At 40.4% G+C, this 20,394-nt stretch overlaps 1 protein-coding gene and 1 non-coding gene across 7 annotated transcripts in view; one reads left to right on the plus strand and one right to left on the minus strand.

Annotated features, from left to right (window-relative positions):
* IGF2BP3 (insulin like growth factor 2 mRNA binding protein 3) overlaps nt 1-20,394 on the minus strand; it is a 141,518-nt gene that overhangs the window by 82,288 nt on the left and 38,836 nt on the right. For 3 of the 6 annotated variants that reach the window (XR_004628152.1, XM_034669197.1, XM_002921331.4), the window contains exon 3: nt 14,317-14,365. The exons of 1 other annotated variant lie outside the window; for it this stretch is intronic. Coding sequence is in view for 4 of the 5 variants with exons in the window: in XM_034669197.1 (XP_034525088.1) it covers nt 14,317-14,365 (49 nt within the window). In the remaining variant the exon portion in view is untranslated. Of the gene's footprint in view, nt 1-14,316; nt 14,366-17,591; nt 17,651-18,217; nt 18,379-20,394 lie in introns of those variants that run through there. 2 more of the 6 variants (XM_034669202.1, XM_034669211.1) reach the window with 2 other exon arrangements.
* LOC117795500 lies at nt 18,418-18,521 on the plus strand. Its single transcript, XR_004619557.1, has one exon. It is a non-coding gene; the product is annotated as a U6 spliceosomal RNA (small nuclear RNA).

The raw sequence follows: 20,394 nt of genomic DNA on the forward strand, positions 1-20,394 counted from the left end.
TCAAGTGCCTTCCTTAATGCCCATCATCCAGTTACCCTTTCCCCCTACCATCTCCCCTCCAACAACCCTCAGTTTGTTTCCTATGATTAAGAGTCTCTTATGGTTTGCCTCCCTGTTTTTATTTTATTTTTCCTTCCCTTCCCCTATGTTCATCTGTTTTGTTTCTTAAATTCCACAAATGAGTGAAATCATACGGTATTTGTCTTTCTCTCAGACTTCAAAAGGAAATTCTGACACGTTCTACAACCTGGATGAACCCTGAAGGTATGCTAAGTAAAATAAGCCAGTCAAAGATAAATACTGTATGGTTCCACTCATGTATCTAAAATAGTCAAATTCACGGAGAAAGAAAGGTTGTTGCCAGGGGCTACGGGAAGGGGAAAATTGGCAGGAGTTGTTTAATGGGTATAGAGTTTCAGTTTTCCAAGAAGAAAAAGCTCTGGAAATCAGTTGCACAACAATGTAAATATACTTAACACTACTCAACTATATACTTAAAAATGGTTAATATAAAATTTTTGTATTTTACTACAATTAAAAATCATTTACAATAGCACAACCCCTCCCCCAAATTTAAATATTTATGACTCTCACAAAACACATGGGACCTATTTACTCCCAGCAGGATTTTGTGCAGATAAACAGACGTCTTTGTTTTAAAATATTTATGTAGGGGTGCCTGGATGGCTCAGTGGTTAAGCATTGACTGTTGGTTTCGGCTCAGGTTGTGATCTCTGGGTCATGAGATTGAGCCCTGCGCTGGGCTCCATGCTCCACGTAGTCCGCCTGTCTCTCACCCTCTGCTGCTCCCCCTACAGGTGCTAGCTCTCTTACTCAAATAAAACCTAAACTAAAAAAATACATATGTAAAGGCAAAGTAACTAGCATAGCCACAACAATTTTGAAAAAGAGTAAGGTTAGAGGAACAACACTACCCAATTCTAAGACTTACTATATAAAGTCACAGTAGCCAAGAAAGTACAGTACTGGCAAAGCAATAGACATACTGATCAATGGAACAGAATATAATCCAGAAATAGACACACACAAATATGGCCAATTTGTGACAAAGATGAAAAGGCAATTCAATGGAGAAATAAGTCTTTTCAACACATCATGTTGGATTAATTGGAACATCTATACACACAAAAAAATAAGCCTCAGGGTACCTGGGTGGCTCAGTCAGTTAAGCACCTGCCTTGGCTTAGGTCATGATCCTAGGGTCCTGGGATCAATACGAGGGTGGCTTTGTGCTCAGCAGCGAGTCTGCTTCTCCCTCTCCCTCTGCCCTTCCTCCTGTGTGTGTACGCACGCGCTCTCTCAAATAAAATTTAAAAAGCTTAACTTCTTAAAAAAAAAAAAAAAAGCCTCTGAAGATCTAAATGTAAAACTTAAGGCTATAAAACTTTAACACAGGAGAAAACCTTCCCAACCTGGACTTAGACCAAGAGACACCAAAAGTACTATCCACAAAAGGGGGGTGGTGAAATCAATAAATCAGACTTCACTAAAGTTTACTTAAACTATTGTTGATAAAGCAATTGTGAGAGAATGGAAAGACAGTCCATCACTCACTAGGAGACAGTATCTAAACATCACATATGCAAATATCTAAATATCTAAACATCACATATACAAAATATATGACGAACTGAGAAAACCAGTGGGAAGAAAACAACCCAATTAAATAGAAGACTAACCAGACACTTCAAAGAGAATATGCAGAAGGTAATTAGGTACACAAAAAGATGCTCAACATCATTACCCAACAGAGAAATGCAAATCAAGCCCAAATGAGATACCACTACACATATATTAGAGTAGCTACGATAAAAAATATTGACAGTAACAAATGCTGGTAAAGATGGTGACCAACTGGATCAGTCACCCATTACTGGTGGGAAAGCAAAAATGGCACAGGCACTGTGCAGATCAGATTGTCAGTTTTTCACAAACACATTTACCAAAGGACACAAAAATCATTAGTTGTTAGAGGTAGGTGAGGGGAACAGGACTACACAAGAGTATCATGAAGGTGTCTTTTGGCATGACAGAGCCTATATCCTGACTGCAACTGTATCACACAAATACACACACGTGAAAATTCAAAGAACTGTAATGCCAGAAAGAGATCAGTTTTAATGTTGTTTTCAAACAAATTTAGTCCTACATTTTATTATTAACGACTGAATGGGCAAGAAGACATCAAGAACGAAAGAGTCATAAAGTCGGTGAGACTAACGTCTTCTCCCACTCCTGCCCCCACCTTTGTCACATGTTCTCCTGCTGGGGTCCAAAGATTCCCTTTTCCAGGACGAACAATCTAGGAGCCCTCATTGTATCTGAATGACATGCCACCTTCAAGGGATTTCAATACTCATCTACTTCAAAGGATGTTAAAGGAGATTTTTTGTCTAATAATTACTTTATCCAACAGAATATTATAAGCTTTCCTGACCATCAATCTTCACAAGCTTATTTTCTTCTTTAAAATCAGATATATTTCCCTCTTTTTTCTTCTCAGACTCAGGGACTTATAAATATTTTGGTTCCCTATCAAATGAGGGGCACCTGGCCGGCCCAGTCAGGAGAGCATGTGACTCTTGATCACAAGGTCAAGAGTTCAAGCCCTATGCTGGGCATGGAGCCTACTTTGGGGGGGTGGGGAGGAAGCCCCATATTCATCCCTACAAGATACTCACTCTGAGCTTCTAAACAAAGTATTTAAGTTAAATGCCCTTACAAACAAAAGAATTCACTGGTGAAAACATGCAATCCTTTGAATAAAGTACAAAAATAACAAGCCTACCACCACTGTTAGTGTTTGGCTTTTGGTCTTCAGGGCCTGTCCCATTTCACATCGTCTTAAATGGTTTATGTGAGTAAATTAAACATTCTAAACTTTTTTAACATTTTGAAATACTCAACTCATTTTCTCCTTTAAGTTTTCACAGGTGTTATGTATTGCTCACTGTATTAAAAAAAACAGAAGTTAGATATACAAATGTCCCATAATTTATAGGCTAACTCTCAAACCTCATTTGACATCCAGTGCGTATGACCTATTTTTTTTTTTTTAAGTAAACTCTACTCCCAACATGAGGCTCCAACTCACGACCCTGAGGATCAAGAGTCACAGGCTCTACTGACTGAGGCATGAAAGTCTGCATAACTATTGCCTTATTTCCCACCGTAAGGAGTTAACTTCCTTTCCTCTCAGTCTTTATTCATAGGAGCACACTTATTCCTAAATCGCCAATTTGAACTGTGAAGCAGCATGGGAATCCTCTAGAAAGCTCTGCCTGAAACACAAATGAAAGAGATTTATTTACTAATTATTTCTTCTTGGATCTGCCAGGACTGCAAGTGAATAGTACTGAAACCAAAGACTCTCTTTACAACCTTTCCTGTTTACAACCATGAACGATCTGTTTGTGGCTGTTGGTAGTTTAATATAACTCGAACAGAAAAGACCAATTGTTTTCATCTGAAGAGTTACAGGACTCATTTGCAGATTATGAAACTGAAAGAGCAATTTCACAACTTGGCACTAACACGGAATCCTAAAATTAGTGCTCTGGCCCTTCTAAAGATAGTTTTAAAGCTTGAGAACACAAAGCAGGAGCCCTCATGGTCAGCCCTCAGAGGGTAGTTGTGCCCACATTCTGTTTTCTCCGTTTACACATGGTAAGATGCTTAAAACAGTTGACTTATGACTGAATCTTCTACAGGATGCTGGCCACAGGTACAGGAAAACACACCAAAGGAAGCATGGTGGAAGGGGAGATGGTGAGGGGGGACAGGACACCTAGTGTCCTGTGGCCAAAAAGCAAACAGGAGAGAGAATCAAAGGTAACCTCAAGGCCAAGCCCATGTGACCTAAGCATTATTAAAATTCACAGGGAAAGCAAAGAAATGAGTTGAGAGGGAAAGAAACTCTGTTTTGGACACCTTAAATTCAAAGAATACTCCAGGGAACATTTGCTTCCAAGCAAGAAGCAAAAAACAGGCAGCAACAAGTGGAATTTCTAAGAGAAAAAACAAAGGACTGAATAACAGAGGATTGTTCACATTTAGGAATGGAAAAGCACATGTCAGGGCACAGAAGAGTGGCCACAACTAAAACCGTTAGGCAGAGGAACTAAGGACATAACTGCTGTAAACAAAATGAACAACCAAGAAAAGGCCAATGGATTTGGTCCCAAGAGGGGCATAAGCACTCTGTGATCTCTCAACCCCATTTCCCAAAGAGCCAGGCTCCTGAGAGAAAGGGCTGATTCCAGTCTTTGGAGCAGAAAACATACAAGATGAACCTGGGACTTCTTGAACTCCAAATCAAGGAAGATCTCAACTACTGAGGTAGCATCAAAAGGACACTGGCAGTTTCCACAAGCCTCTCAGGATTAGAATAATGTCGGTATTAATATGAATGATTCGAGTAACTGTGAAACCCAAAGATGTGTAAACTCAGGAGCTCATAATTATATACATAAAAACTCATCGGTAGGGGCGCCTGGGTAGCGCAGTCGTTAAGCGTCTGCCTTCGGCTCAGGGCGTGATCCTGGCGTTCCGGGATCGAGTCCCACATCGGGCTCCTCGGCTGGGAGCCTGCTTCTTCCTCCCCCTCTCCCCTGCTGTGTTCCCTCTCTCACTGGCTGTCTCTCTGTCACTTAAATAAAATCTTTAAAAAAAAAAAAAAAAACTCACTGGTAAAAATGAAACCGTCGTAATCCTTGTAGGATGCCAAGGCTCCCATATTTATAAGGCAGAAAATGAAAGATTTAGCACTTTTCCTGTCTCTCTTACACAGACTTTACCTCAGGGTGATCGAATAACTGATGAGAACAAGTTTACAAATGCATCCCAATTAATGAATGAAGAAATTGCAGAATTAAAATATTACCGTCCTACAACCACACAATTACGAATCTAAGCAACGATCAATGGCATTTCACATCATACAGAGAGACATTATGTACCCCATAATGGAAGAATGCATAACCACCTATTACTTTGTTTTGTCCAAACCAAAAACTGAACTTCTATCTAATGCAAGTCCACAAGGGTCAGAGGAACATGTTAAGGGATCACACCTGGATGTAGTTCAGTAAAGTAAGAACATAGACTATTCTACAGAATAAACCAACTTCAACAAACACACGGCACCAAAAAGGGGGATAGGGGTCCTACTCATCAAATGTCTTGAAAAAGATCTTGCTTAGATCCTGATTCAAACAAAATCTTTTATACATTGAGATAATCAAAGAAATACAAATGATTAGATATTTGAGTTATTATCAATTTAATATGTGAATTTTATTTTTTTAAGTAGGCTCCACACCCAGCATGGAGCCCAATGTAGGGCTTGAACTCACAACCCTGAGATGGAGGCCTGAGCAGAGTTCAAGAGTCAGACGCTTAACTACCTGAGCCACCCAGTGGTGAATTTTTGAAAGAGACTGTTATGGGTTGAAATGTATGTCCTCAAAATTCATTTGATGAAGTGTTAACTCCCAGTACTTCAGACTGTAACCATATCTGGTAATCAGGTCTTTACAGAGATCAAGTTAAAATGAGGTCATTAGGGGGCACCCGGCTGGCTCAGTCGGTAGAGCATATGACTCTTCATCTCGGGGTCATGAGTTCAAGCCCCACGTTAAGCATAGCGCTTACTCAAAAAAAAAAAAAAAGAAAAAAAAAGTCATTAGGGTGGATCCTAATGCAACAGAATGGATGTCCTTATAAAAGGAGAAATCTGGACACAGACATACACACAGCAAGAACAGCACAGGAAGACTGGAGTGCCACTGCCACAAGCCAGGGAGCTACCAGAAGAGAGAGGTCTTCAACAGACGCTTTCCTCACAGCCTTCAGGAGAATATAAACGCACTGACACCTTGCTATCAGACCACCAGCCTCCAGAACTAGGAGATTCAACAGTTCCTGCTGCACAAGCCCCCCAACTTGTGGTATTTTGTTACAGCAGCCCTAGCAAACTAATACACAGACGTTACCTTTGAGAGATACATACTGCAGTTATTTACTAAATGAAATGAACAGGATGTCTAGGATTTGCTTCAAAATAATCTGGAAAAGGGTAAGAGTAGAGCTATAAACACAAGATTGGCTCACCATATATTTATAATGGTTGAAACTGGCTATCATTATATTAGCCTATTTTTTTGTTTGGTAGTTTCTGTAATAAAAGGTTTAAATGAAGGGCCTGGAGACCTTTGAGATAACCATCTCAGAAGAACAACAGAAGCACAGGACATAAGTCCAGGATCATGGTGCAAGGGCATTGCAAACACATGGAGGTAGCAGCTTGGGGCCAGAAACACTTGCCTCATACACTGTTTCTATACAGGTCATAGGATAACCCTGGTGTTCACTCCCTTGCATGTCTTTCACCAAATCATTTCTAATGAGGCCACTTCCGACCCATCCCAGAGCAATGATGCATAAAGGACGACATTGTCCGCAGTTCTCTAAAAGGAAGGGTTTACCAGTAACTTACCCAAATCATCTGTTCAACCCCATTCATCACTCATAACCATGTATTTCCTTCAGACCTGGGGAGAATCCTTTCTTTATCGGATTCACTGTCAAAAGTTTCAGGGGCATGTTGAAAGCAAATAAAAGAGGGTAATTATAAGAAAGAGAAACTTACCTTTGGGGGAAGTTTTCTGTTTGAGTAACCTGATTAAGAGCAGAAACTCTACCACTTTCCAGTTGCGTGACCCTGGGCAAGTTACTTCACCTCTCTGTACCTCAGCTGCCTCATCTGTAAAGTGGGGACATGGGACTGTTGTGAAGATAAAATGGGTTAATTCAGCACCTACCACATAAGTGCTCAGTAAGTGTCAGCTAATTATGGACCAGTGCTTGGAGTCAGGTCATGGTGAAGGAAGGTCACCTATCTGTGGGAATGGTCTCCTCAACTCACCTGTTGTGGTCCCAGACTTATCTGGCAGAGATCAACTAGCTCTAACAACTGATGTCATAGTGATTTTCAGAGTCCCACAAAACTTCCCCAGGGGCCAAAGAGGAAACCAGCAGAGAAGGTCCTATGTCAGCTTTAAACAGCTCTGCATTTGTATTCATATGCCAGGCTTCTGCTATACCATGTTCCTTGAAGAGAAAAGTCAGAAAATCACCTACCAAGAACACTGCTTATCTGCTACTGCTTTACTTACAACCCTAAGATATCTGCTGCGAAAGCCAACCTTTAAATGGGTTATTTGTAATATTCAACATCAATGCCTCCCGTGACTTCTCATTCAGTTTATGGTTTATGTCAACCCCACTGTGTCTAGAGATGTCTTTTTCTGTTTGATTGAGTACCTCATCTTGTTAGCTTTTCATCGTCAATTATACTTGAATGGTTTGGTCTCACCCAACTTCTGTTCATCATTAATTCATGTATTCACCATGGGCCAAGCAGCATCCAACCAGAGCACCAAACAGTAATCAGCACTTGGACAAATGAAGATGAATAAGTTTCTGCCACTGAACACATCCACCAGGGACTTCACCTAACTGACTCCATGGCCCTGGCCTAAATCTCTTTACTGGGAAGTCATCCCATTTCCCCCAGGCTCCAACACAGTCTTCTTAATTCTCAGCACACATTCATCCAAGGCTTACTATGAGGCCTCTCTATGAACTATTCTAGGTAACTATGCTATAGTTTTGTTCTCCCCCTTCCAGACTAGATAACATGGCATCACTACGTTCTTGCTTACCCCTTATTTCTTTCTAAATAAAGACTCCTTTGGTTTTCCCTTCTGCCAGAGCCTAGTGTAACAATATTGCTATTTCTACTTACTGGTAATACAGCCAGGGTATTTGTCCTGTAATCAATCTTTCTTACCACATTCAGAGTCCATATGGAAAGAAATTGTTTACCAGCTTTATGAAACTGTTACTAATCTTATGGATATTTCTGACCTCTACAACTCACCTCCATTAAGCATTCTTCAAAGTGCAATGTGGATAATATAATTTCTCCATTCTAAGTACTTGCCTCATCTCACAAAATATGCATTTTCTGAGATTTCTACCTTATTTAACAGTAGGTCTTTCACTGCGGTCTGAAATGTGGGCATCTCTCAAATGGACAGGAGTAACATGAATGTAATTCACAGGAAAGTTCTGCTACCACCCCCTACTATGTCTTATTATTAACAACTCTCCCCACCACCAAACTACAAAGGAATAAACTTCTTTCAACCACAAAGGAAGCCAAGAAAGTTCTAACTTTCCCTATATCATAGATGTCAACTTTCTCCAAGCTGGTTACTAGGAGCTAGGCTCAAAACAAATTAGCCAAACACTAAATACACTGTTCTGTTAAGGCAATACTATGGCCCTGCAAAAGAAGAGCCTCCTAAGATTTCCTACAAGACATACTTCCAAAAATTGCTTCAAGCACATACGGAAGCACCGAAAAGATCTTTAAATGAAATCATTAAGGAGCGCCTGAGTGGCTCAGTCGGTTGAGCATCCAACTCTTGGTCTTGGCTCAGGCTGTGATCTCACGGGTCGTGGGACTGAGCTACAGGTCAGGCTCTGAGCTCAGCAAACAATCTGCTGGAAGAGTCTCACCCTCTGCCCCTCCCCCCACTCATGCATTTGCATGCACTGTCCTTCTCTAAAATGGATAAATCTTTAAAAGAAAAAATAAGGGGCGCCTGGGTGGCACAGCGGTTAAGCATCTGCCTTCGGCTCAGGGCGTGATCCCGGCATTATGGGATCGAGCCCCACGTCAGGCTCCTCTGCTATGAGCCTGCTTCTTCCTCTCCCACTCCCCCTGGCTTGTGTTCCCTCTCTCGCTGGCTGTCTCTATCTCTGTCTAATAAATAAATAAAAAATCTTTAAAAAAAAAATAAATAAATAAAAGAAAAAATAAAAGAAAAAATAAGAAATCATAAGGTAACTCTGCTCTTAGAAGAAAACCAAACAGTATTTTATGTTGCTATTTCCAACTTACGGCTTTGGTTTTTCATTTTTAGTACACTGGTTACTTGCTTTCCACGTCAAGAACCAGAGACCAACTCATATATGTCAGAAGGCTGGATGCAAATGGAGAATGCTTTAGTTATAAAGAAACTCCCTTTACCCCCTACATTTAGCCCATGACACAGCTTCTGCTTCCTCTACTCAATCCCACCAGACTACACATATGGCAGAAACAGATCTTACCCCGTGGAAATCTCTTCAGAGTTTCTTCCCAAGATACTTATCTTCCCAGCTCAGTCAAGTCCAGGAAAAATTGGATAGCCAATCCTTGAGGCAAAGCCAAAATACATTCTGGATTTTCTACCCAGACTGTGATATCGAAGTATGCAATCCTCCTCAATATTTGTCAGACCACATATTTAAAATCTTTGTCTTAAAAAATATAGTGGTGGGATGCCTGGATGGCTCAGTTGGTTAAGCATCTGCCTTCGGCTCAGGTCATGATCTTAGGGTCCTGGGATGGCGGGGAGTCTGCTTCTCCCTCTCCCTCTGTCCCTCCCCCCAGCTCATGCTCCCTCTCATGCTCTCTCACTCTCAAATAAATAAAATCTGAAAGGAAGGAAGGAAGGAAGGGAGGGAGGGAAGGCGGGTGAAAATATGGTGGCTTCAGCCTTGGGTGATGTCATGTAGGGCCCCGTCATGTAGAAGCCCTCAGATGAAGATGAGTCACTAGGTCAGACTATTCTCCCAGACAGTGAACTCTGGGAAACACCACTCTACTTTTATTGCCCAATCCCAAAATGAGACCCTAACTTACCCTTTAGAACGTTACATTTACATAACTAATGAGAATGTTTCCTTCAGAGAAGGTAGTCCTTCTGACATTCTGTGAGTACTTACTAGGAATTTCGATTATTTAGATTGGAGAGCAGTATTAAGACAATGAGAATAGGAAAAACTTTCTGTGATAAGTCCTTTCTTAAGGCCTTGGCAATATATTTGTTAAATGCAGAAAGACATTCCTTAAATTTAGGAAATGGGGCCCATCTTACTGAGACCCTGAGTAAGAAGAAACCATGTTCTCAAAGGTGCTGAAAGTGAAGTGTACTGATGGGGACTCTGTCACTCCCCCACCTCTGTGCTGTTTGTGCAGAAGGTACCCCCTCAAATCCTTAGCACACATGCTGCTGGCCAGCAGACCTGGGTCCTCAGATACACTGAAGGAGGTGAACATGTGTGCTAAGGATTTGTGACCCTTCTATCATTCTGGTCACACAAAAATCTTCTCTTCAAATATCCCAGGCAAGGGGATGGGAGGTAGAAAAGCAACAATTTCTCCTATTCCCCTTCTACAGTCCACATACTTGGAGAAAAACAAAACCACCGAATTCTCCAGTAGCATGTCCTTCAAAAAGTTAGCTTCCTCATATTTTTATCTGCCGAAAACAAACACTTAAGTAGTGAAACAGTTGGCCAATCCAGCGCCCTTGAGTACTTTGTCATCGTCCAAAACTACACGGTTAGAAACTGTTTAACCCCTGCTTGCAGCACACAAGACGCACTACACAGAGCACCCGAAAGGAACCCCCTTCGGATCATTCAGTATACGGTGGTATAAAGAAAATATTAACAAGACACGAATACAAATATAAAATAAAAAAATATCACAGTGGAATGAAATAATTAATCCAGCTACAGATCTGATAAAAACGCCACAGACCATCCCATTCAGCGTTTCTGCCATGGTCCCAGATTCCGCCTCATCTTCAGTGACCTCACAGAAAATGGCTTGACTGGCAGAACAGGGGAGGAATTTTCACTTCTGGGTTAGAACTCTGACTGAAGGGCGCCTGGGTGGCTCAGTCAGTTAAGCATCTGCCTTCGGCTCATGTCATGATCCCAGGGTTCTGGGATGGAGTCCCGCATCTGGCTCCCTGCTCAGTGGGGAGCCTGCTTCTCCTCCTCCCTCTGCCCCTCCCACCCCCAGCTCATGCTATCTCTCAAATGAATTAAAAAAAAAATCTTAAAAAAAAAAAAGAGAAGAAGAACTCTGAGTGAATATTAAGCTCGTGGTTCCAGACCTTTCAACTTTTCAATGCTAGGACTCTATTCCCTGTATCACTCTTTTGCCCACAGTTGCTTGTTCGTTTCGAGACTGGAAGACAGGAATGAGGAGACAGGACAGGCTCTTTCCCGTTTATCAGCTGTTCCTATCAGCAGTACGTTTCAGTCTCCAGCTGCCATGGGCACTCCCAGAACCAGCTTCATCACCTCCCTTCTCCCCCATCCCAGGCACCAGCCACAACCCTTGCTCTGAGTCTCAACTACTCAGGGCTCTCCCTCCAAGTTTTGAAGATGTGATAATCACAACCTCTTCGTTTGACCTCTCAGCCTTCAGAGTGGTAACCATTCCCTGCAGTCACCACCTCTGGATGCCCTTTGTGCCCTTTCAGTCCTCTAGCACCTGTGTATCCCTTTACACTCAATTTCCCCTGGCGAAATACCTAATGTCTTCTGGGCTCCAGGTTGGACCTAAGACAAGCACCAGAACGTAAGGTTAAGAGGAGGTGAATTTGGGGGTGCCTGGGTGGCTCAGTCGGTTAAGCGTTCAGGTCACAATCCTATGGTCCTGGGATCAAGCCCTCCATCGGGCTCCCTGCTCAGCGGGGAGCCTGCTTCTCCCTCTCCTGCTCTCCCCCTGCTTGTGCTCTCTCTTTCTCTGTCAAATAAATATATAAAATCTTTCTTAAAATTTCTTTTTAATTTTAAAAAAATATTTTTTTTTAAAAAAGAGAAGGTGAATTTGTTGCTCACGTCCTAGCTAAAATGTAGTGTGCACTTATATGTACCACACATTTTTAAGGGCTTCAGCATACATCATCCTATTACTGTTCATAGCGCCCCAACGAGGTGGCTGCAATCATCATCCTCATGTCAGAAATGAAGAAAATGAGACTCAGAAAAGTTGTAAAACCTGCTCAGAGATCACACAACTAGACAGTAGTGGAGCTGGGACCCAATTCCAAGCCTTATCCCAAAAGCCACCCGCAAAAACTAATAAGGGTTTTCTAGATACTTCACGCTGCTTCAAAGGAGTATTGACACGACTCACAAATAATTTACTCTAAGTATATGCTTGTTCGTTATCCTTTTAGGTCTTAGTCCCTAACAGTCCTCCTCCCTTTTAACATGCCGTTGTTTGACTAGAACAGTATCACATGTCCTGTGGAATGTCTCATATTCTGAACTTGACTGGGTGCATCTTCATGGCATCATTTAAAGTTGTTCTTCTATTGTCTATATTTTTGGTGATTCAAAGTTAGACGAAATTGAAACCAGTCAAATCTTTTTTTTTTTTTAACGTAAGAATATTTCACCCATGTTTCTGTGTATTTCTTCACTGCATCCAATCAGGAGGCACAAATGTTTGGCCATTATTGTCAGTGAATCTAAGATTAACGAGTGGATTCAAAGTTTAATCCCTCCAGTAGAAAGGGAATCTGGACCTTTAAATCCAAAATTCTCAATGTCTATAAGGCTTTGGCACAAGACAGCCAGCATATACCCAGTGTGCACAAATAAAACATTATACAAGGTGACTCATCTCAAAAAGGAAGTAACAGATGGTGCTCATTCAAGTCTTCAAGTAAAAGGAAACATCCCAATAGCTCATTCCACTCCTGACAAGCCTTCAGTAATTTTTTATCAGTATTTCAAACATTCAAAAACATTTAAGATCAAATAAGAGTTTCAAAGTCTAGTTCTAAGCATCTTACAATTCAGTATTAGCTCTTGCTTATTTTTCAAATCCTGTGTGCCCGTATTTGCCCATCTGAAAACAGAGATAACGTTCCCAACTTCACCTTACCTCAAAGGATTAGGAGGAGGGTAAAATAAAATATAAAAGTTAAGAAAAAGCCGGACATGGCAAATAAATATTTATTCTCATGAATTTAATTTTACCCAGAATGAGAAAGAATACAGTAAACTAAAAGCTTGAGAAGCCACCAAAAATACAACCAAGTAAATGCTTCAGAAGCTACTGCAATCTAAATTTGAAGACATACTACGAATGAATTAAAAGAGAACTGCCACTTGCCCGTATCTGATATGCTAGTACTCCTATAATTGACTTATTAAAACTGGCTGCTACCATCTGACTATTTCATTGAAAGCTACATTACATGAGATTTGATTCTTAAACCAAAAATCATGTTTAACATGGACCATATTAAAACAGGGGGATCAAAGAAATAAATCAATAACTAAAAATAAAATAGTTGCACTAAATCAGTAACCTTGATTAGCACAACACTTGATTTGAGTACACATCCTCCAAGCTACTGAATTTCCCAAACAAGTATTAATCTAAAATGGGAAAATGACTTCAGTTTAATCTTAAAAGTCACTGCTTCCATCTACAAAAATGTATTTTTTATATATAACTTGGAAAATATTTAGCATATGCCGAAGAAACGACTCCTCAAGCAAAGATTAAAATTAGTATATCGTTCTAAAAATAAATGCTCTATAGAATATTACGAGCATACGTGATTTGTTACTATCTGGGACCCTGGGAGAATCACACCTCAGACCAACCTGCCTTAATTCACCGCCAAACCTTTCAACCATATTTTGCATTTCGGTGAAGGTTTTGGGTTTAGTGACTGACGCATCAAATGTCCTTTCAGAAGACTAATGTGAAACACACCAAGACAGCTACCCTTGATTTTATATTAGAAAATACATATAAAAGCTGAGCAGTTTTCCCTGCACCACCCCTCCAAGGTAAGTTTTAAGAATTTTCAGATTCCATCATTAGGAAGATGCAACTTTTTTTTTTAATCTCTTCAACCACTGGTGTCTCAAATTCTCACCAGGACATCATTACGATGCTTTGGCAAGTTACTGACAATGGCTATTCAATTGTGCTAAATAGTTTGTTTATACACAGTCACTACAGTGCCACCATCTGAGCAAAAGAAAGCAGAGTTAACATTTTTAAATAACGCATAAGTAGCAGGTATGTGACTTTAAAAATTCTGCTAAGGAGGGAACTTCATATTTAAATATAACTGGTGAACTCATCAGAAAGATCTCAAACAAGATTCTGTTAGGATGGAACTGAATGAGGAAAATTACCCAGTTAAAGTATATCAAAGAGCAGATTTTTTTTTTTTTAAACAGAGATACTATATGCCCCTGTAAAAAAAGGCCACACACAAGACAGACAATACATAAGAATTTTGTGTTCTAGCAGAACCCAGAGTTGGGGGAAGGAGAAAAGTGCTTGGAAAAACTAACAACAGTAAGCTTAGATACAGAAATCTTAACTTTATATATGTAAATTCTTACCTCCCACTGTAAGTGAGGCGGGATATTCCGTATCTGAAGTTTCCGGATCCTGCAGAAGAATTAAAATGTTTTATGAAAGAAAAAAAAATATGAAAGCAAAAGACAAATAGCCAACATGGATTTCTTGAAGGTATTTAACATACTAAATTTTTATTAACTACATGCAAACCAATGTATAATAAGAAAATGCAGCCCAAGGAGGAACAATGAGACCAAGTTGATCACAGGATCACATTAAGACCATTTGGAGATCCTGCATCATTGGATTATTACAGTTTATTTTAAAAGCCACTAAAATTAGTTTTGAAGTTTTTCTAAGTAATCTCTACAACCAAGGTGAGGCTCAAACTTAACAACCCCACGATCAAGAGCTGCATGCTCTACTGACTGAGCCCGCCAGGAGCCCTTAAAATTGGCTTTTTAAAATTATAATATCCGAGAAACATTTCATCTGGTGACTATGCTCTAAATTCAAACCCTCAAGCCTCAAGTGAAGCATACCAGGACACACACAAATCCAAACTACAGATGTTCTTAATCTGAGGGGTCCATAGATAGATTCAGGGAACCTAGATGAGGGGATAAAAATCACCTATTTATTTTCACTACCCCTGAAATTTAGTACCTCCTTTAATTGTGAATGTTGGCATTAAACCACAGTAGAATCGCACGACTTGTAATTCTGACATTAATATACATCAGATATTTTCATATCACATTAACTTGCTGCAGATTTTTATCATCTACACCCATTGCTGTGAAATTCAGATGTGTTGCCAGAACTTATTATGTTAAGCAGTACATATTTACTATGAGTTTGAACATTTTGCTGACTGCATTTCAAAATAAGTGATCTCCTTCATGATCCTATGTATTTTGTTATGTGTTGAAAAACATCCTATGAGTCCACAAGTTTCAGCCTACCAAGTACAGAAAACATTAAAAATCCCTGACCGACCTTACTAACACTGTATGTTAACTAACTCAAATTAAAATAAAAACTTAAAAAATAAGTCTGAATTTTCTAACGAGTAGTTATATAAAAGATCTTAAATGAAATATGTATTCAGCTAGGTATTACTTATGGAGTACATCTAAACTGATAGTCTCTAGTGTCACTGCACAATGCTCAAAAGTAAGTTATCTAAGACCTCTGCTCTCATCAAGTCTATGGAACTTTTGTTAGGCCTAAAACCTTTCCAACTGAAATAATTCTGGCTGGCATTTGGAAATGTGCTTCCTCTCTTTACCGGTCTAAAACGCTGTCAATTTGTCTCTTTACCTACTCAAACTTGCTATTCGAGTTATTTTGCATTCTTTACATTCACTTGTTATATGTATACAAATCACTTCATTCCTAGGATGGTTTTACTGACACCTAATATAATTCCAAATGTCTTAGCATCTTACATGTACGAATCATTGTGTCATACATTCAACTCTCTGGCATTATATCTATGTGTGTAAATTGTTTGGATATTGCCTAACTCATTGTATGTGTAATTATTAACCATTCTGATTAAGTTTTCATTACCCCCCAAAATATCCCTGACCTTAGTTCAAATGCCCATATATATAAATACATAAGTTACATAATATCAATTATATACAATAATATTTAATATACTGCATATATCCTCTCTTCTTCTACCCCTTCCTTCAATGCTGTCAGAGGGAGAAAGGGAGGAAGAGATATTAATTATGAGATTGTAATACAGGTGCCACACACAAAATCACCCACTTAGAAGGGAAGGAATTTATAGTCAACTAGCTATGAAAAAAAAAAATTAGCAATTGGGCTTAACATATCAAGGGAAATAACTAAATTACTTAACTTCTAAAATTAGAAGTTTCCCTTTCCTGGTCAAATAATCCACTTATTTTTAAGTAACACAGCAAAACACAACTCAGACCACATTCATAACCTAGTCCTCTGTCTTGCACTCCTCTCTAAGTAGGAGAACAAGTGAAGCCCAGATACCACCGAACCCTTAGGGAACTATAAAGAACATGTAGATTAGCCAAACTCAGGTACATCCTGTTTGTAACCATAAACTAAGGAGGAAGGAAAAAGCAGTTTTACAGTATTTTCATGCGACAGTAAAACAAAGCACAGTCATCAGGGACAATATATCAAAGAGATGGTAAGAATGTCAATTTAAGAAAAAAAATTTTCAGGGGCGCCTGGGTGGCTCAGTCGTTAAGGGTATGCCTTCAGCTCAGGTCATGATCCCAGGGTCCTGGGATCGAGCCCCCATCGGGCTCCCTGCTCAGTGGGAAGCCTGCTTCTCCCTCTCCCACTTCCCCTGCTTGTGTTCCCTCTCTCTCTGTGTCCCTGTCAAATAAATAAAATCTTAAAAAAAAAAAATTTTAATCACCACCTCAGTCTCAGAATTTACACATGAAATGCTAAGTCTGAGATCTGTTTGAAAATAACTCATGTGCTAACAAATGCTAAAGCTGCAGGACACATACTGTATCTCTGCTTTTGGATAAGTTTTGTATTTCCCATAAAAGCCTTTAAAAATATGCTAGAGTGGGGCATCTGGGTGGCCCAGTCAGGCGACAGACTCCCCATCTCAGCTCAGGTCTTGATCTCCGGGTTATGAGTTTGGGCCACAAGTTGAGCTCCACGCCCAGAAACCACCCCCCCAACACACACACACAAACACACACACTACTAAGAGGTCTAATATACAAATTACACAATCGCTATATATTGCTTTAGCTAGCAGAAAAGTTACTCAACATTGTGTAATATTTACCCTGGGTAACCAAGGAAGTAAAATTTACTACACACATGCAAGTACAAAGTTTTGTGGGTTTTTTAAGATTTTATTTGAGGGAGAAAGAGCAGAGCAAGAGAGAGAGAGCAGAGCAAGAGAGAGAGCAGAGCAAGAGAGAGAGCAGAGCAAGAGAGAGAGAGCGCAAAGCAAGAGAGCAAGAGCAAGAGAACACAGCAGAGCAAGAGAGTGAGAGAGAGCGCAGAGCAAGAAAGAGCGATTGCAGAGCAAGAGAGAGAGAGAGAGAGAGAGAGAGAGAGAGAGAGAGAGCATGGAGGGGGCATGAAAGGAAGAGGGAGAATCAGGCTCCCCACTGAGCAGGCAGCCTGACTCAAGGCTCAATCCCAGGACCCTGAGATCGTGACCTGAGCCAAAGGCAGACACTTAACCAACTAAGCCACTCAGGCGCCCCTCCAAGTACAAAGTTTTATTGAAGCACCCGTCAGTAAGAATTAGCAGCGCAGTATTAAGAAACTTAAGTATTCGGGGCACCTGGGTGGCTCAGTCATTGAGCGTCTGCCTTCAGCTCAGGGTGTGATCCCAGCGGTCTGGGATTGAGCCCCACATCGGGCTCCTCTGCTGGGAGCCTGCTTCTTCCTCTCCCACTCCCCCTGCTTGTGTTTCTTCTCTTGCTGGCTGTCTCTCCATTAAATAAAATCTTAAAAAAAAAAAAAAAAGAAAGAAAGAAAAGAAACTTAAGTATTCATCCCCATTGACTCTTTCCTTGGTATATATATTATCAAAATTTTTCTTCAAAAGTACACATATAAGGGTACATACAGAGTTTAAGTCAACTAGCAGGTGATTATTCATATCACAAAAATAAATACCACTTCACAGGGCTCCCATGAAATTCTTTAGTTAGAAAACCATCTTTTGTATGTACATTAGAAAGTAATCCATTAGCCATGTTTTCTCAACTCATTCTTCAAAATGTATATCCAATGCCCATTTACTTATTGGAAGTTACTCCAAAATAATTATTTCCCTTAAATGGCCATCCAATTTCCATTATCTGATTCACTCAAGTTTCATTTTAGACAAATATCAGACAATCATTGTTTTCATGTAGTGTTTTCACATCTAGAGTTGTTCTTTCCCACTTACCAGTAACATACCTTAACGTTTCTCCTAATCCCCACGCTCCCTTCTCAACAGTCCAAGAGCCAAAAGGCTCAACATTAAAAGAGCCCAAGCAAAGGCATGAATTCTCACCATCCAGCACAGAAACACACACTTCTGGGAAGTACTTGAGAACATCCATCCCCCTGGGGCGTTACTGAGCTGGCTATGCACAACTCAAACACCACTACCAGCGTGCTCCCTTCCGCAGCACTACGCTACAATTCAAGTAACACACAAAGATTAGCCTGGCCCCTGAGCAAGAATGACACGCAAATTTGTGAAGCGTTCCATAATTTTTTAGAATTATTTGAGAGAGCATGTGCACGCGAGTAGGAGGAGGGGCAGAGGGGGAGGGGAAGAGAGAGAGAGAGCGGGAGCGCGCAACCCCAGCAGACTCCCCACTGAGCGCGGAGTCTGATGTGGGGCTCAACCCCACCACCACGACATCATGACCTGAGCAGAAATCAAGAGTTGGATCCTCAATCGACCGAGTCACCCAGGCGCCCTGTGTTCCATATTTTTATAGATAAATTTACTGTACCCCCATTTTCCAAGTTTTTTTTTTTCCTCTCAGTATTATGCTTTTAGATTTTCCCTAGTAATACAAGTAAATCCAGGGGTGCCTGGTTGGCTCAAGGTAGTAGAGCGTGGACTCTTGATCTCAGGGTCATGAGTTTGAGCCCCAGATTGTGTGTGAAGATTACTTCAAACAATACAAGTTTAAATTCTATTTAAAAAATAATACAAGTAAATCAAGTTCATTCATATTTAAAAAGAAAAAAGAAAAAAGGACTATCACCTGCTTCACTGAATTCCCATCCCAGCTTTTTAAAATCAGGTTATATTTCGGTTTGATTCTAAATAGTTAAGAGTCAAGAAAATCGATATGGGTATGTTTCTACGATGTGATTACGTAATCACTCAAGCTCAGTTTATCAGCAGAGTGAGCTGGTGTTCAACCTCCGCCTAAGCACAACTAAGGGACAAGAGGCTATACACATGCTATAACAGAAACTAACTAATTAGGCCATCTCATTCTCTGTTGTGTTCAGAACTGGAACAGTGCTTGGCACCTGAGAAGCACGCAACTGATAGTTAAATTAAAATTTGTCATAATCTATACCTGGGGAAGAAAAACAAGACTCACAGATCAGCCTATCAGAAACTACTAGCATTTCCAATGAATTTCTTACAGCTCCTAAGAGTGAGAACAGCCACCAGCACGCTCTTCATTCTTAACAGAAACAGAAACTATAAAACCATCATTCCTCCTCAAAGTGATTTACAGAAATTCCTTGATATCAAATTTCTATTTCCAAATGTTTAATAACTATCCTTATACAGTTGGTTTATTCCTATCAACATCCTAAGGAGGGACGCCTGGCTGGCTCAGTCAGTAGCGCACGCTACCTGTGATCCTGGGGTTGTGAGTTCATGCCCACCTTGGGTGTAAAGCTTACACTAAACACACACACACACACATGCAAGATACACACATGTGGACTTGATCTCTTAGGTCTTCATTCTTTTTGCCATGTATTTGGTGGATAGGTCACAAATCCTGCATGAGTACTCATTCTGGATTTTATCCACAGTATCTCTTTTGTGTTATTTTCAATAAATTATTCACTATGTTGAATTTGATATACAATGTTTTATGCTTTATAATATAAAAATATTATGCATCTATGAATCCACCTGCCCAAATAATTAGAACAAGACAATGGAAGCTACCCATGCTTCTCTCCCACTCCAAATGCCTGCCTCCTAGGATGTACGCACCATCCCAAATTTACCACTTCTGCCTTTTATTCATGAATATTCATAGCTCTTGTATTTATTTTTATTTTTTTTGAAGATTTTATTTCTTTGACAGAGAGACAACCAGCAAGAGAGGGAACACAAGCAGGGGGAGTGGGAGAGGAAGAAGCAAGCTCCCAGCAGAGCAGGGAGCCCGATGCGGGGCTCAATCCCATGTCTCTGGGATCACGCTCTGAGCCAAAGGCAGACACTTAATGACTGAGCCACTCAGGCACCCCTCGTAGCTCTTTTAAAATGGATTTTAAAGGGGCCCTGGGTGGCTCTGTCAGTTAAGCTTAACTGGCTGGTTAAGCAGCTGCTTTAGGCTCAGGTCATGATCCCAGGGTCCTGGGATCAGGCTCCATGCTGG

Source organism: Ailuropoda melanoleuca, chromosome 1, assembly GCF_002007445.2.
Source record: "Ailuropoda melanoleuca isolate Jingjing chromosome 1, ASM200744v2, whole genome shotgun sequence".
Taxonomy (NCBI): Eukaryota; Metazoa; Chordata; class Mammalia; order Carnivora; family Ursidae; genus Ailuropoda; species Ailuropoda melanoleuca.